The 13769-nt window shown below is 66.6% G+C and overlaps 4 protein-coding genes and 1 non-coding gene across 5 annotated transcripts; 2 read left to right on the top strand and 3 right to left on the bottom strand.

Annotated features, from left to right (window-relative positions):
• Positions 1 to 138: 138 nt before the first annotated feature.
• RHOBADRAFT_49849 (uncharacterized protein) lies at positions 139 to 4678 on the top strand (the record flags this gene model as incomplete). Its single annotated transcript, XM_018415275.1, has 17 exons — positions 139 to 238; positions 301 to 390; positions 459 to 530; positions 598 to 730; positions 796 to 1030; positions 1092 to 1192; positions 1252 to 1339; positions 1405 to 1503; positions 1572 to 1890; positions 1971 to 2931; positions 3028 to 3145; positions 3222 to 3426; positions 3509 to 3618; positions 3698 to 3868; positions 3945 to 4100; positions 4168 to 4356; positions 4448 to 4678. 17 exons carry the CDS (start codon positions 139 to 141, stop codon positions 4628 to 4630), a joined length of 3330 nt encoding a protein of 1109 aa, XP_018270275.1. The 3' UTR covers positions 4631 to 4678.
• Positions 4679 to 4900: 222 nt separating this feature from the next.
• On the bottom strand, positions 4901 to 4991 carry RHOBADRAFT_t59. Its single transcript has one exon. It is a non-coding gene; the product is annotated as a tRNA-Asp (tRNA).
• Positions 4992 to 5443: 452 nt separating this feature from the next.
• RHOBADRAFT_16107 (uncharacterized protein) lies at positions 5444 to 7776 on the bottom strand (the record flags this gene model as incomplete). The annotated part of the gene is made up of 8 exons (XM_018412298.1): positions 5444 to 5990; positions 6069 to 6152; positions 6218 to 6267; positions 6348 to 6713; positions 6849 to 6920; positions 6996 to 7140; positions 7282 to 7567; positions 7683 to 7776. The coding sequence occupies 8 exons, from the start codon at positions 7774 to 7776 to the stop codon at positions 5444 to 5446; spliced, it is 1644 nt and encodes a 547-aa protein (XP_018270274.1).
• Positions 7777 to 8593: 817 nt separating this feature from the next.
• RHOBADRAFT_37197 (uncharacterized protein) lies at positions 8594 to 10738 on the bottom strand (the record flags this gene model as incomplete). The annotated part of the gene is made up of 5 exons (XM_018413417.1): positions 8594 to 8679; positions 8762 to 9866; positions 9943 to 10404; positions 10483 to 10558; positions 10626 to 10738. 5 exons carry the CDS (start codon positions 10736 to 10738, stop codon positions 8594 to 8596), a joined length of 1842 nt encoding a protein of 613 aa, XP_018270273.1.
• A 542-nt stretch (positions 10739 to 11280) lies between these two features.
• RHOBADRAFT_54075 (uncharacterized protein) lies at positions 11281 to 13598 on the top strand (the record flags this gene model as incomplete). The annotated part of the gene is made up of 9 exons (XM_018417140.1): positions 11281 to 11306; positions 11380 to 11479; positions 11556 to 11567; positions 11635 to 11673; positions 11758 to 12062; positions 12127 to 12297; positions 12361 to 12417; positions 12476 to 12706; positions 12767 to 13598. 9 exons carry the CDS (start codon positions 11281 to 11283, stop codon positions 13596 to 13598), a joined length of 1773 nt encoding a protein of 590 aa, XP_018270272.1.
• Between the last annotated feature and the right edge of the window lie 171 nt (positions 13599 to 13769).

Raw genomic sequence — 13769 nt, 5'->3', positions numbered from 1 at the left:
TGCGGGACATGGTGTGCGGGTGCTAGAGGTGAACAGAGCTAGAGCAAGGGGCTTGAGAGAGAGAGAGGAGAGGGAGAAGGAGCAACTTCAAGTCCCCCTCGTCGTCGTTGTCATCTCGACGCTCCACCTGTGCAGGCCATGGCAGACCCGCCAAAGCTCGCCAGTGCAGTGACCGACTACGCCCGCCTCGACCCTGTCGACCTCGCCGCTTCCCCGATCCCGCTCAAGCTCGCTCATGGTGAGCTCCCCCTCTCCCTCATCTCCCGATCCCGCTCACTCACCCGCACTCGCTCCAAACAGGCGTCGTCAACCGCGATTACCGCCTCATCGAGCTCGTCAAGGCCCTCGCAGACACGCTCACCTCGGACGACGATGCCCGTCGCGCAAGAGGTCCGCCCCCTCTTCGGCTCCCTCTCCCTCCCTCTCTCGCCGCTCACCCTGCCTCTCCTCTCCCCCAGGCGTCTCGCTCCTGTCGTCCGTCGTGATCAAGCTCGTCGACCTGGACCGCGCAGCCCTCGACCGCCAGATCAGTGCGTCCAATCTCCCCCTGTCGACACCTCGGACGACGCACTGACTCGCACTCTCTCCACCTCGCAGCCAAGACGCTCACGACCTTCTTCGTCGACAAGCTTGGAGAGAAGAACTCGCTCGTCGCGTGCGCCGATGCCCTCACGTCCCTTACGGCGTCGGCCGCGTTCGGCGTCGGCGAGGGCATGGAGGTCGCCCGAGGGTGCGTCGCCATCCTCTCCTCCTTCTCTGTCCCCGCACCCAACACTGACCCACTTCTCGCCACAGTGTATTCGCGTCCGTCACGCTCAAGGCGCACCCGCAGGCCGTCCGCCACAGCGTCTACGTCCTCGTCGACGCCCTCATGGGCCGCAGCCGGCCCGCCCTCCTCCGCCTCGGCAACGAGTTCATCAGCGGCTACTGCGCCCTCGTCGAGGGCGAGAAGGACCCGAGGAACCTCATGATCAGCTTTGGCATCGTCAGGGTCATCCTTCTTGAGTTCGACATCGCCAAGAACGTCGAGGTGCGTCCCGCTCTCTCCGTCTCGTTCGCGGCAGCACTGACAGCTTGCCCTCTCCCTCCAGGACCTGTTCGACATCACCTTCTGCTACTTCCCGATCACGTTCACGCCGCCGCCAGACGACCCGTACGGCATCTCGAGCGACGACCTCATCGTCGCCCTTCGGTGCGTCCCCTCGCTATCCCCTTGTCGAGACTAGACACTGACACCTCGACTTTTCACAGTGACTGCTTGTCGGCGACGCCGTTGTTCGGGCGACTCGCGCTCCCGCTCTTCTACGACAAGATGCAGGCTGCGTCGGAAAAGGCCAAGGTGCGCCCGGACCTCTTCCTCTTCCTCCCGGCCCTCTCTCACCGACGCTCTCCCTTCTCCTACAGCGTCAAACAATGCAGGCGCTGACGGCGTGCTTCCCGATCTACGGCGCGGCGGCATCGGGCGAGTGGGCCGGCCGGTTCTCGGAGGCGCTTATCATCGAGGTGCGCCCCGCGCTCTCTCTCGCCGAGCGCGACGACCTCGGTCCCTCTGACACGGCTCGTCTCGACAGGTGTTCCACGCGAGCGACGACAGCATGCAGGACCTCGCGCTCGGCACGATGCGCGCCCTGTTCGCGACACTGTACCCGGACGAGACGCTCGACGGCTCGGGCGCCGCCGTTGCGCAGCTCGTCGCGCCCGATGGCGAGGACGCTGAGATGCAGCCCGTGAGCGAGCTCGTCGTCGAGTCGGCCACGGCGGCGCCCGAGGACAAGATCGAGGGCGTCGCGGTCAAGGTGGTGCAGAACTCGCTCGACGAGCTCGCCGAGCCGGAGAAGAACAACGCCAAGCCTGCCGTGCGCATCCTTACGGCACTCGTCGCTTCTTCAGGTGCGTCGCTCGTGCCTCTCCCTCTCTGTTTGCGCTGCGTCTCGAGCAGCAAACTGACCTGAACCCTTTCGACCTCGCAGCTCGCCTCGCGCGCTACGTCCTCGCGCAGGCGCTCCCGCCGCTTCTCGCCCTGTACAAGGACCAGGACCAGATCACGCTGCGCCCTTCCGTCCTGTCGCACCTCGCCACCCTCCTCTCGTCGCTGTCGCCGCCCGAGCCGTCCCCCTCTCCCTCCGCCGCGACCCTCCCGACCATCCTCTTCCCTCCCCCGTCGCTCCTCTCGCACGACACGAGCGGCAGCAGCCCGTCACCTCTCGAGCCGTTCCGCGACGACCTCCTGTCGCTCCTCCCGTCGGCGACGCGCGCCCTCACGTGCCGCCTCGCGGCCCTGTCGGCCTTGTCGGCGCTCCTGCGCGTGCCGCACTTCCTGTCGGCCGACGAGCTCGAGTACTGCGTCAGCGCCATGAACGACGTGCTCGCGACGCCGCTCGACGGCGACGAGTACTGCGACGCCGCGCTCGACGCGCTCGTCCTCGTCGCCGCCTCGCACCCGTCCCTCGTCGAGCGCCTCGTCCTCCCGGGCCTGTTCGCCGCCCTGCCCGCCGGCGCGCCCGGCTCGTCGTCCCCGTCGCCGTCGCGCGCCGAGGCCGACCGCGACGCGTACCGTCGCGCACTCGAGGCCCTCGCCGCCCTCGCCGTGTGCCACCCAGCCCTGTTCGAGCTCGTCGCTGTGCGCCTCTCGGCGCGCCTCGAGGCGCTCGTCGCGCTCCCTGCAGACGGCGACGAGGGCCCGGCGGCGGCGCTGTACGCGCACCACGTCCTAACGACGCTGCGCGCCGTCCTCGCCGACAAGGTCCGGCGGGGCGACGCCGACGTGCCCAAGTACGTCGAGCGGTTCGTGCCCGGCCTGTTGGGCATGTTTCTGCTGCCGACGACGGTCGAGAGGGAGGCGGGCAGGGGCAAGACGGTGGCAGAGGACGTGCGGCTCCTGGTCGATGCGGGCAAGGTCGTCAACCTCGTGCTGCAGCGGGTCGACGTTGAGTGCGTCCACCCTCTCTCTCTCTCTCTCTCTCTCTTTCCAGTCGTCGTACTGTCTAACTCGGACGTCGACATTGACGACATGTCCTTTGTCCGCAGGCGGCAGTCGGCCTTCTCGGCGGCGGTCAACGACGCGTTCCATCGGGGCAAGCTCGAGGCGCTCCTCGGCGCTGCGGCGGTCAAGGAGGCGGGCCCTGTGCCCTTTGCGCCCTTCTCGGTCCGTCCCTCGTTCTCCTCCAGCATGAGCGACCGCCCGCTCACCTCGAGGGCGACCTCTCTCGTTCCCTCCGCAGTCGTCAAGCTCGACCTCGCAGCAGAACCTCCTGTCTCTCTTCACCTCGTGCCTCGTCGCCATGCGCCCGACCGTCTCGCTCCCGACCGCCGACCTCGTCGCGTTCCTTCGATCCTGCCTCGAGCGGTCCCTCGCGTGCCAGAACGAGATCCAGCTCGTCGCCGTCCTGCACCTGCTCGCCAACTCGGTCAACAAGCGCGCTCAAGGTCCGTCTCGAACTTCGTTCTTTCACCTTTGTCCTGTCGAGGGGTGATACTGACTCGTCGCCTCGGTCGTCGTCGTCCACAGATGTCCCCGACTTTATCGAGCAGGACTTGCCGGCCTTCTTCGACGCTCACGTCGCGCCTTCCTCGTCGCCCGACGTCACGCGCCGTACTGCGCTGCGAGTCTGGATCTGGGTGCGTCCCCCTCTCGCCCTCTCGCGTCTCGCGAGGTCCGTGCGCGCCCTCCTGACGCTCGTGCCCCTCCTCGCCGCAGGTGGCCAAGGGCCTCATCGTCCGGTCCGACGCTCGCGGGTACGCCATGGTCGAGCGCGTGCTCGCCCTCTTTCACGACGAGACGCTCGGCAGGACGGCGGCCGCGAGCCTGGGCGCCATCGCCGAGGAGAAGGACGGCGTGCTCGCCAAGGACAACTTTGCCGTCATCAGGGTGCGCCCTCGCTCTCTTCCCGTCCTGTCCATGTCCGCCTTCCGTGATATCGACTGACTTCTTGGCGACGGCGCAGCTCTTGTACAAGCAGCGCTTCTTCACGTTCCTCCTTACTAAACTCGTCGCGTCGTACAAAGAGGCGAGCAGTCCGGGGCAGACGGTCTACCTCGCGGCGCTCTCGTCCCTGCTGCAGCACCTGCCCAAGCAGCTCGCCCTCACGCAGCTCCCCAAGGTGCGTCAACCCCATCTCTCGCTCTCCATGTCGTCGACGGCCCTGACCTCGCATTCTCTCGCCGCAGCTCGTCCCCCTTCTCATCACTTCCCTCGACCTCCCCGACGCCGCACTGCGCGCCAACGTCCTCGACGCCCTCTCGACCCTCGTCGCCGAGGTGCCCGCCGAGCTCGACAACGCCATCAGCGGCATCGTCGCCAAGGTGCTGCGCGGCCTGAGCGGCGAGACGGCGACGGCGCAGGGGCGTGCGGCAGTTGTGCGTCCTATCTCTCTCTCTCGCTTCTCTCCTCTCTCTCGACCTGTGCCACATCGTCGACGTCCTGACCCGGTTCTCGCCCGACCTACAGCACCTTCGCCTCTCGTCTCTCGCCTTCCTCTCGGTCCTCCCGGCCCACATCCCGTACCTCTCGCTCCACGGCCAGAAGGCCACTGTCCTCAAGGAGCTCGGACGCGCGATCGACGACCCGAGGAGGGACGTGCGGCGTGCGGCGGTCGACGCGAGGAGCCGGTGGTTCTTGTACAGCGGGTGAGCGCGGCCAGGTTCGCAATCGATAGACTTCTCGCCGACTGTCCATGACTCTCGTGATCTCGAGCTTGGAGAGAGAGAGCGAGAGCGTGCCCGGCACGGCATGAGGACCGAGAGGGCAGCTTTCCCTTGAGAAGGCCACCTCGAGGAGGTCGAGCGGGTCCCGCGCAGCTCGCCGAGCGGCTCGTCGTTGTTAGGCAGGTACTGGGACTGCGTGGAAGCAAAAAGGAGGGCCCAGAGAACGCTGTAGCGTCCAGAATGGCGGAGAAAAAAACTCTTCGACCGGGAATTGAACCCGGGTCTCTGCCGCGTTGATCCACTAATGGATTGACAAGGCAATATACTAGCCACTATACTATCGAAGATTGGATGCGAGTGCTAGAAGAATTTTTCAAACACTGTGCGCCCAGCCGGAATGAGGTACCGTTTCAGCTCGACCGCGCCAGTGCCGGCGAAGCTTTCGTCGCTCTCTCGCTGCTGCAGGTCTCTCTCTCTGCCACGAGCGAGTGTGTATGGAGAACAAGGCATCGCCGCGACTGAAGGACGCGGCCGCCGACGATTGAAGACCCGCTCGAGCCTCTCTTCTGCCGACACGCTTCTTCCTCGAGTTCCTCTCGCGAGCGCTTCTCAGGAAACGTCGCCGTGAGAGACTGTCTATGTACGGCTAGGATTTCGCGCTTGGGGGAGCTACTCTAGAGGACAACAGGCACGACGACCCTCGGGAGGGGAAAGAAGAAAAAGCACGCCCGCCTCGACCCGACCGCCTCGACACACTCTCGCCGCCGCCCTCAGGCAACGACGACCGACCGACCGACGCTCACTGCCTCAGGTAGACGGCGATGGCGAGGAAGAGGGCGGCGAGCGCCATCAAGAGGCCGATGCCGCCCATGGCGTCGCGGCCCGTGCGGTGCGTCGCGAGCTCGCTGCTCGACACGTTCCACTCCTTGGGCGTCTGCTTGCCGAGGTCGTCGATGATCTGGGTCGTCGCCATGCGGGCGCCGGCGAGGACGATGGGCACGCCCGTGCCCGGGTGCGCCGACGCGCCGACAAAGTAGGCGTTCTTGACGGTCGGGTGGCGCGTCTTGGGGCGGAAGCTGAGGACGTTGAAGAAGTCGTGCGACAGGCCGAGGATGCTGCCGCGGTGCAGGTTGAACTTCTCGCCCCAGGTGATGGGCGTGTTGACCGTCTCGTGCGCGATGAGGTCGCGGAAGTTGGTCATGCCGAGGCGGCCCTCGACCTCGCGGATGACCTTGTTGCGCGTCTCCTCGACGACCTTGTCCCAGTCGGACGACGTCGGGAGCGCCTTGGAGATGTGGCCGACCGGGACGAGGACGATGACCGTGTCCTTGTCGGCGGGAGCGGCACTGCAAGGCGAGCAAACAGAGTCAGTGTTGCCCGCTCGGATGCACGAGATCGACGAGCAGAGAGAAAGAGAGACGCACGAAGGGTCGTGACGGCTCGGGACGTTGACGTAGAAGGACGGCTCGTGCGGGATCTTGTGGTCGCGGAAAATCGAGTCGAACGACCTGCAGGTGCGGTGGAACCAGGGTCAGAACTCGCTCGGGGCACGCTCGAGAGACGAGGGACGCACTCCTTGTACTCGTCGGCGAGGAAGATCGTGTGCGAGCCGAGCTCGGGGACCTTGCTGCTCGAGGGGAAGAGAGAAGAGGTCAGTGCGCCGGTCGAGGAGAACCCGAGAGAGAGGCAGAGGGACGATGGACGGACCGCTTCATGGCCCAGTAGAACGAGATGGACGAGCACGAGACAGGCTTCTCCTCGAGGCGCTTCGAGTAGGCCGTCTCCTGGTACAGGTGCGCCATCGACCACACGAGGTCGGCGTTTACGAGGACGATGTCGGCCGACAGAATCTCGCCGCCCTCCAGCTCGACGCCCTTGGCCTTGCCGTCCTGGACGACGACGCGCTTGACGGTCGAGTTGAACCGGAACTTGGCGCCGTTGCGCTCGGCGATGCGCTGCAGCGCCTTCGGGACCGTGCCGAAGCCGCCGAGCGGGTACAGGATGCCCTCGCAGTGCTCGGTGTACTGCAGGAGGTTGTAGGCGCCGAGAGCGTCGAACGGCGACATGCCCTGTACGCGAGAAGGGGCAGAGAGAGATGGAGGGAGGGAAGAGAGGTGAGCAACCGGCTCGAGCGCCGCGACCGCCGCTTGCCGATCCCGCCGGGCACGCCCTCGCGAGAGGGAGGGAGAGAGAGGGAGACGCACGAGGTACATGGCGGCAAAGGTAAAGGCGCGGCGCATGCGCTCCGTCTTGAAGTACTTGGTCGCGCGCGTGTACTGGGTCGACGTGACCGACATTAGCAACTCTGTAGACGGACCGCCTCGGGTATTAGCGAACGAGGTGTGACGCACGACAGACACGAAGGGATGAAGCTTGCTGAGGTTGACGATCAAGGACGGGCGGAGGAGCGACAGGTACGAGGTGAAGTTGCGGTGCAGGACGTGGACCATCGACAGCTCGTAGTGAGCGTGGCCCTCCTTGAGGAAGCCGAGGAAGCTGTGTGCGCAGGTGCGAGTGTCAGTCCCGGCGCGAGAACGACGGAAAGAGCGCGGCGGAGCGAGCGAGTGTCCCTCGCCGTCGCCGCTCTCGCTCGCGCTGCCGCCGCCGATCTCGAGAGGGGGAGAGAGTGGGACGCACCCCTCGAAGCCCTTCTCGCCTTCCCACTTCTCGACCTCCTTCTTCATCTTGGTGAGGTCGCTGCTCATCTCGACGACCTCCTTGTCCGGGAACACGATGCGGTAGTTGGGCTCGCACTTGACGAGCTTGATGCCCTCAGCGTCGAGGCTGGTACCGAGGTCGGAGAAGGTCTCCTCGAACAGGCGCGGGATGAGGTAGAGCGACGGGCCCATGTCGAAACGGTGCTCGCCGGTGGGATCGGTGAAGAGGGAGCATCGGCCGCCGGCAAAGTCGTTCTTCTCGACGACTGCAGCGAGGGAGGAAGGGCGTGGACAAGGGGTGTAGAGCAGGGGACAGTGGGCTCGTCAGTACGCGTGCGGGCGAGGAGAGGAGCTCGAGGTTGGGCGAAACTGGGGGCGCACCTTGGACGTCGAACCCGGCCTGGGCGAGCCTTGCTGCCGAGCTGGTACCGCCGACGCCTGCACCGACGATGATCACGGACGGACGAGGAGCCATGGCGAGTGCTGGGTGTCGAGCAAGAGAGCGAGAGAGCGAGGGAGCAAGAGCCACCAGAGCGCGCACGCGGCCACCGCTCCGAGGCGAGCAGACGGCCAGCGATCGGCGACCCGGATCGGATGCGGGGTGGCCAGAGCGTCGCTGATTTCACAAGACGAGCTCGACTGACGCTCGGCATCGAATCGTCGCCTTTAAGAGGCGTGTGGTCGAGGTAGAAGCGGCGGCAGGCTCGAGCGACGACAACCTCCTCCTCTGCGGCGTCGAGGTGGCCAACCTCGCCTCGTACACCTGCGCTCTCCTTCCCTCGTGCAGGCGTGCAGCGCGAGTTCAACAGCACCCGCAGCAGCTCCGATCTGTAGTGGAGAGAGCGGGCTGCCGCTCGTCCGGACGAGGTTCGCTTCGTCCGCCTCGACAGCGCGCCATCACCGCCTCCGTGGCTCTGCGAGGGGAGCGTAGGAAGCTCTTTGGTGTGCTAGCGCTCCGTGCGTGCTGCCCGATGGGCTTGCGACGCGCTCGTTCGAGCGAGGCTGGCCACCGCGTCTTCGGCACGCGCATCTTGCCCCGCTCCTGCGCTCTATCGCCTCGCTCGTCTCGACAGCGACGCTCGAGTCTTGCAGTCACGCCGACGGCTGTGTCGTACTGGCCTGCTTCCTCCTCATGCGAGAGCAGCTCGACTGCTCGTGCTCTCGAGGCAGGCTCGCGCGACTCTCCTTCTCGGCTCCCTCTCGCTCGAGCAGGTGATGCTGAAGATGACTTGGCGTGCTTCTACAACAGACAGAACAACAGGGGAGAGAGAGAGGGGAAGAATAACCGGCGTCTAAGGTCGGCTGCGCACGCTGGCGACGTCGCGCTGCTCGCGAATCTCGTCGGCCGTGAACCAGTTGCCGTGCAGGCCGTACGGTACTGTGTGCAAGGGGCAAGGAGAGTCAGGACCTGGGCGAGAGCGGGAGGAGAGAGGGAAAGAGAGAGGGAAAGCTGGACGGACCTCGTTGCGGCAGCTTGACCTTGGCGACGACCGTCTCGAGGTCCCACGCGTCGACGACCCACAGCTCGCTCGTCGCGCCGTCGCGAGGCTGACCTGTCGCCTCGTCGAGCTGGTGCTCGTCAAAGACGTACGTGAGGAGGTACCCGTCGTCCTCGCTCCTCGGGTTCGCCCTCGGGACGAACGACGACTCCTGCGCGTAGTGGCGCGGCGGCATCTGGAGGATCCGGATGGGCACGTCGTCGTCGTTGGACGTGCGCGACGTCTGCTGCGCGAGGACCTCGGACACGGTGCGCTCGTCGACGGGCCGCTCCGAGTCGCCCTTGCCCGCCTCGGCGCGCTTGTGCCCTCGCCGCACGAGGGCGTCGACGTTGACCTTGACGAGGCAGTCGATCTTGGCGGCGCCGCCGAGTGCGGCGTCAAAGTTGCCGTGCTTGATCGAGCAGCCGTAGACGTACTTGGCCGGGCCGACGACGCGAGCTTGTGGGACGGTCGGGAACTCGAAGGGGATCGAGGAGAGCGGGAAGGCGTGCGAGGGCGAGGTGGCGGTCGGCGACGACATCGAGAAGCTGTAGTAGTACAGCTCGCACGCCTCCTTGGCGCCGGCGGGGAGCGCTTGCGCGACAGGGAGGTCGAGGTTGCCGGCGGCGTAGACGAGCCGAGGCGAGTTGAGGCGGCAGCACACGAGCTCGACGGCGTCCACCCGAGTCGAGTCGTGCGGGTCGTACACGTCGGCGGCGAACGCGGTGTGGAAGATGATGCAGGGCGGCGCCTCGAACCACCGGACGAGGTCGGGCGCGTGACGAGGGAGGACGCCGAAGCGCGAGCGCTGTGCCGGGTCGTAGTGGATCATGGGCTTGCCGACGGCGAGGTTGAGCGGGTTGAGCGACAGGGGGAGGTCGAGGAGGATCGAGTGCTCGCGCGAGGCGGCCATGTCGTGCATCATCTTGGGCGACGAGATCGGGACGGGCGCGGCGAGGATGCGCGGCGTCGGCTCGGCCTTTTCCGACGCGGCGGGCGTCGACGGGATGACCGAGTAGTGGAGGTACGGCGGGAGGAACGTCATGTGGAAGAGCATGAGCTCGCCCGTCGTCGGGTCGCGTTTCGGCTGCGGAAGAGGGGGCCGAGCGTCAGTCGGCCGTCGACGCAAAGGGAGACCGGGGCAAGTGAGAGGGTGGACGCACGTGCGCGGTTGTCCATTCCTTCATCCAGCCGATCATGCCCTCCCTGAGTCCCGGCTCGCCGTCGTCCCCCTCGAGGCTCCAGTACCCGACCGTGTCGAGCGCCGGCAGCGTGACCCAGGTCAAAGGCCCGCTCTCGCACGACGCGAGGGCCCGACCGTCGTGCCACAGGATCGACGTGTTGGCGACCGAGAGGTGGCGCAGGGGCGAGTGGGTGAAGAAGGACAGGAAGGCGAGGAAGACGGCTCGAAAGATGGCCAGGAGGATGAGGGGGAGGGTCCAGATCGAGCCGACGAGCGTCGCTATGGACGGGAGGATGGGCGTCTTGAGGCCGAGGGCGTGCGAGGCGAGGTAGACGTCGGTGAGGACGTAGCGATTGACGAAGGTCGGGACGAGGTGCCGTCGACCGGTCGCCGTTCTCGCCTCCTGGAAGTAGACACCCGTGAGCATGCCGTCGCCGTCAAACTGTGTGTGTACGAGAGTCAGGTCCTGCCGCAGTTGGGACCGAGGGAGCGCCTGAAAGAGAGGGAGAGGGAGACGGACCCAGTGGTACGCCGGCGCAGCGTCGTCCCGCATCGATTCGGCAAGGGCAGGCTCGCCGCCGTTGCGGACGTACATGCTGTCGAGGCGAGTCGTCAGCTACAGGTGCAGAGGGAGAGAGGGCAAAGGGGACGAGATGGACGCACCCGCCTGCGAGCTCGAGAGGGAGCTCGCCCTCGCAAGTGCAAGGCTCGAGTTGGCGCTCGTCGCGGACCGGGGCATAGTTGCCCTCGCGGAACGGGTGTGGGCGTGCGCCCATGGTGCGGTAGAGGTGCTCCTGGCCGAGGCCGAGTGGCGCGTGGTGGGTGGTGGAGGACGAGTTCCCGCCTCGTTGAGCGTGACGCGTTGAGAGGTCGGTGCGCGGCGGGTTGCGACGACGGTGCGCAGTGCAGCGAGTGCGTGCGTTGGTAGCAGTGAGAAGAGCGACGAGGCAGAGAGGCCTGCGCAGCGAGGGGAGGCCGAAGCGAGTGCGCGAGGATGATGATGATGCACGGCCAAAGTTGGTGTCTCCGATCTGCAACTCGGACTCGGTCGCCAATTCGGCTCAAACTACCAGTCGAGATTCAAACCTTACGAGGCTGCTTGACTTGGTCGTAAGCGCGCTTTGTATTCTCCCTCCCCCGCGCACCGACCGCAAGGCCGAGCTGCCCGGCTCTGGCGATTCTGCTCCGCGGCTTCCGCGCTCCCCAGCTTGGCCTCGACGAGCCAGCAAGGCCGTCCGCAACCTCGCTCATCTCGCCGTCTCGCCGTCGTCGTCTCGGTACCTCTCTCGTCTGTGCCTTCTCTGTTCGTCTGCGGCTCATGGGCGGCTACGACTACTGGCTCGTGTGCGTCCCTCTTCCCCTCTCTCTCTCCACCGCGCAGCCGAGCCTCGGCTCACCACCCGTCGGCGTCCCCCAGGCATGCGCGTTGGACGATCCCTCCCTCTGTCGCGCTCTGGCTCGTGTTCCGCAAGCTGAGGACCTGGAGGGACGTGTACAAGACCCTGTTCCTCATCACGGTGCGTCCCGAGCTCTCGTCTCGTCGAGTTGGCCAACCCTGACCTTGTGCTCCCCCTCCTCCCTCTCCTCGAGCAGATCGCTGTCACGGTACGCCCCTCTGCCGATACGGGACTGCGCGCACTCGTGCACAGAACTGACTGTCTTGCTCCTGCAGGCGACGATACCCTGGGACTCGTACCTCATCCGCAACCGCGTGCGTCCCCTCGTCCTCCTCCTCGTCCAACCTCCTGAGCCGCGACGAGAGCTGACTTGCCGCTCTGGCCCTGCCCCGCAACAGATCTGGTCCTACCCCGACTCGTCCGTCGTCGGCCCAACCCTGTTCGCCATCCCGTACGAGGAGGTCTTCTTCTTCTTCGTCCAGACCTACCTCACCTCGACCCTGTACGCCGTCCTCACGCGGCCCATCGTCCATGCGACGCTCCTTCCGCGCAACCCGAGCGACGGCCGAGTCTTCAAGTGGACCGGCACCGCGCTCCTGTGCGGCGTCTTTGCCCTGTCGTGGGCCAAACTCGAGGAGGGCGGCGAGGGCACTTACCTGGCCTTGATCGTCGGTTGGGTCGCGCCGTTCCTCACCTTGCTCTGGTGCGTCCCCACGTCTCTTCCCTTGATCTCGAGGCGCCGAACTAACTCTCGCTCGCTCCTGCAGGTGGGTCGCGTCCGACCACATCTGCGCCATGCCCCGAGCGACCCTCCTCCTCGCCATCTTCGCCCCGACCTTCTTCCTGTGGGAGCTCGATGCGCGCGCTCTGCAGCGTGGGACCTGGGTCATCGAGCAGGGGACAAAGCTCGGGTGGGACTTTCGCGGGCTCGAGATCGAGTGCGTCCTCGCCTTTCGCCCTCTCCTCGTTAAACTCGCTCACTTTCCCGCCCGCGCTCGCAGAGAGGCCGTCTTCTTCCTCTTGACCAACGTCATGATCGTGTTTGGCATGGCCGCCTGGTGCGTGCGCCGCACCCTCGGCCCGAGAGAAGTGTCACTGACCTTCCTGCACCCGCAGCGACCACTGCCTCGCCGTCCACGACCTGCGCTCGTACGACAAGGGCACCTCGTCCGTCTTTCCGCCGCTCAGCGAGTTCGGCCCGATCCTCGTCAACTCGCCCGACGCCAAGCAGGGCCAGCGCATCGACGACCTGCGCGCCGCCATCGACATCCTGTCGGTCCACTCGAAGAGCTTTTCGACGGCGAGCATGGTCTTTGACGGTCGGCTGCGCCTCGACCTTCTCTCCCTGTGCGTCTCTCGCTTCCTCTCTCTCTCGTAGAGGGACTGTCATTGACCCGCCTCTCGCAGATACGCCTGGTGCCGCGTGTGCGACGACCTCGTCGACAACGCGTCGTCGGTCGCCGCCGCCGAGGCCAACATCGACATGATCAAGGCGTGCCTCGACCTCCTGTATCCTCCTGCGACATCGACGTCGTCCTCGCGCCCGGTCCGCGTCTCGAACGAGGCCATCGCCGCCGCCCTGCCCGGCCTGAGCGAGCCCGAGCGCGGCTCGTTCCGCCTCCTCGCCCTCCTGCCCATCACGCGCCCTCCCCTCGACGAGCTCCTCGCCGGCTTCCGCACCGACCTGTCGTTCCTCGCCTGTGCGGGCGACAAGGCGAGCGGCGCCGACTCGAGCTCGATCCCTGCCGAGCTGCCGATCAAGACGGACGCCGACCTGCTCGAGTACGCCAACAACGTCGCGTCGTCGGTCGCCGACCTGTGCGTCCAGCTCGTGTGGGCGCACTGCGCCTCGTCGGTCCCCGAGCCCGAGCAGCGCGCCATCCTCGCCGCCGCGCGCGAGATGGGCCAGGCCCTCCAGCTCGTCAACATTGCGCGCGACGTGCCCGCCGACCTCGGCATCCACCGCATCTACCTCCCCGGGCGAGCGCTCGACACGCCCGTCGACGACATGACGCCCGACCGGCGAGAGCTCCTGCGTCGGGCGCGCACCATGGCGGCCCACAGCCGCGAGGCGATCGAGCGCCTGCCGCGCGAGGCGAGGGGCGGGATCCGGGCGGCGTGCGACGTGTACCTGTCGATCGGCGGCGCGGTCGAGCGCGCGCTTGACGAGGGGAGGGTGCACGAGCGCGCGAGGGTCGCAAAGGGGACGAGGGCGTGGAAGGCGTGGACGGCGTTGTGAGGGCGGGTCTTTGGGCCGTCGGCGAGGGACTTGGACGTAGACTAGACTGCGCGGCTCGTGCAAAGAGAGAGCGGGCGAGGACCCCGCATGCTTCCCTTTCCGTCGTCGTCTCGCTCGAGCCCTTTCTCGCTCGAGCCTCTTCTCGCTCTCGGCGTTCGCTTTCTCGCGCTC

The sequence above is a fragment of the Rhodotorula graminis genome, assembly GCF_001329695.1.
Source record: "Rhodotorula graminis WP1 unplaced genomic scaffold RHOBAscaffold_8, whole genome shotgun sequence".
Taxonomy (NCBI): Eukaryota; Fungi; Basidiomycota; class Microbotryomycetes; order Sporidiobolales; family Sporidiobolaceae; genus Rhodotorula; species Rhodotorula graminis.
This window is presented reverse-complemented; position numbering and strand designations above follow the sequence as displayed.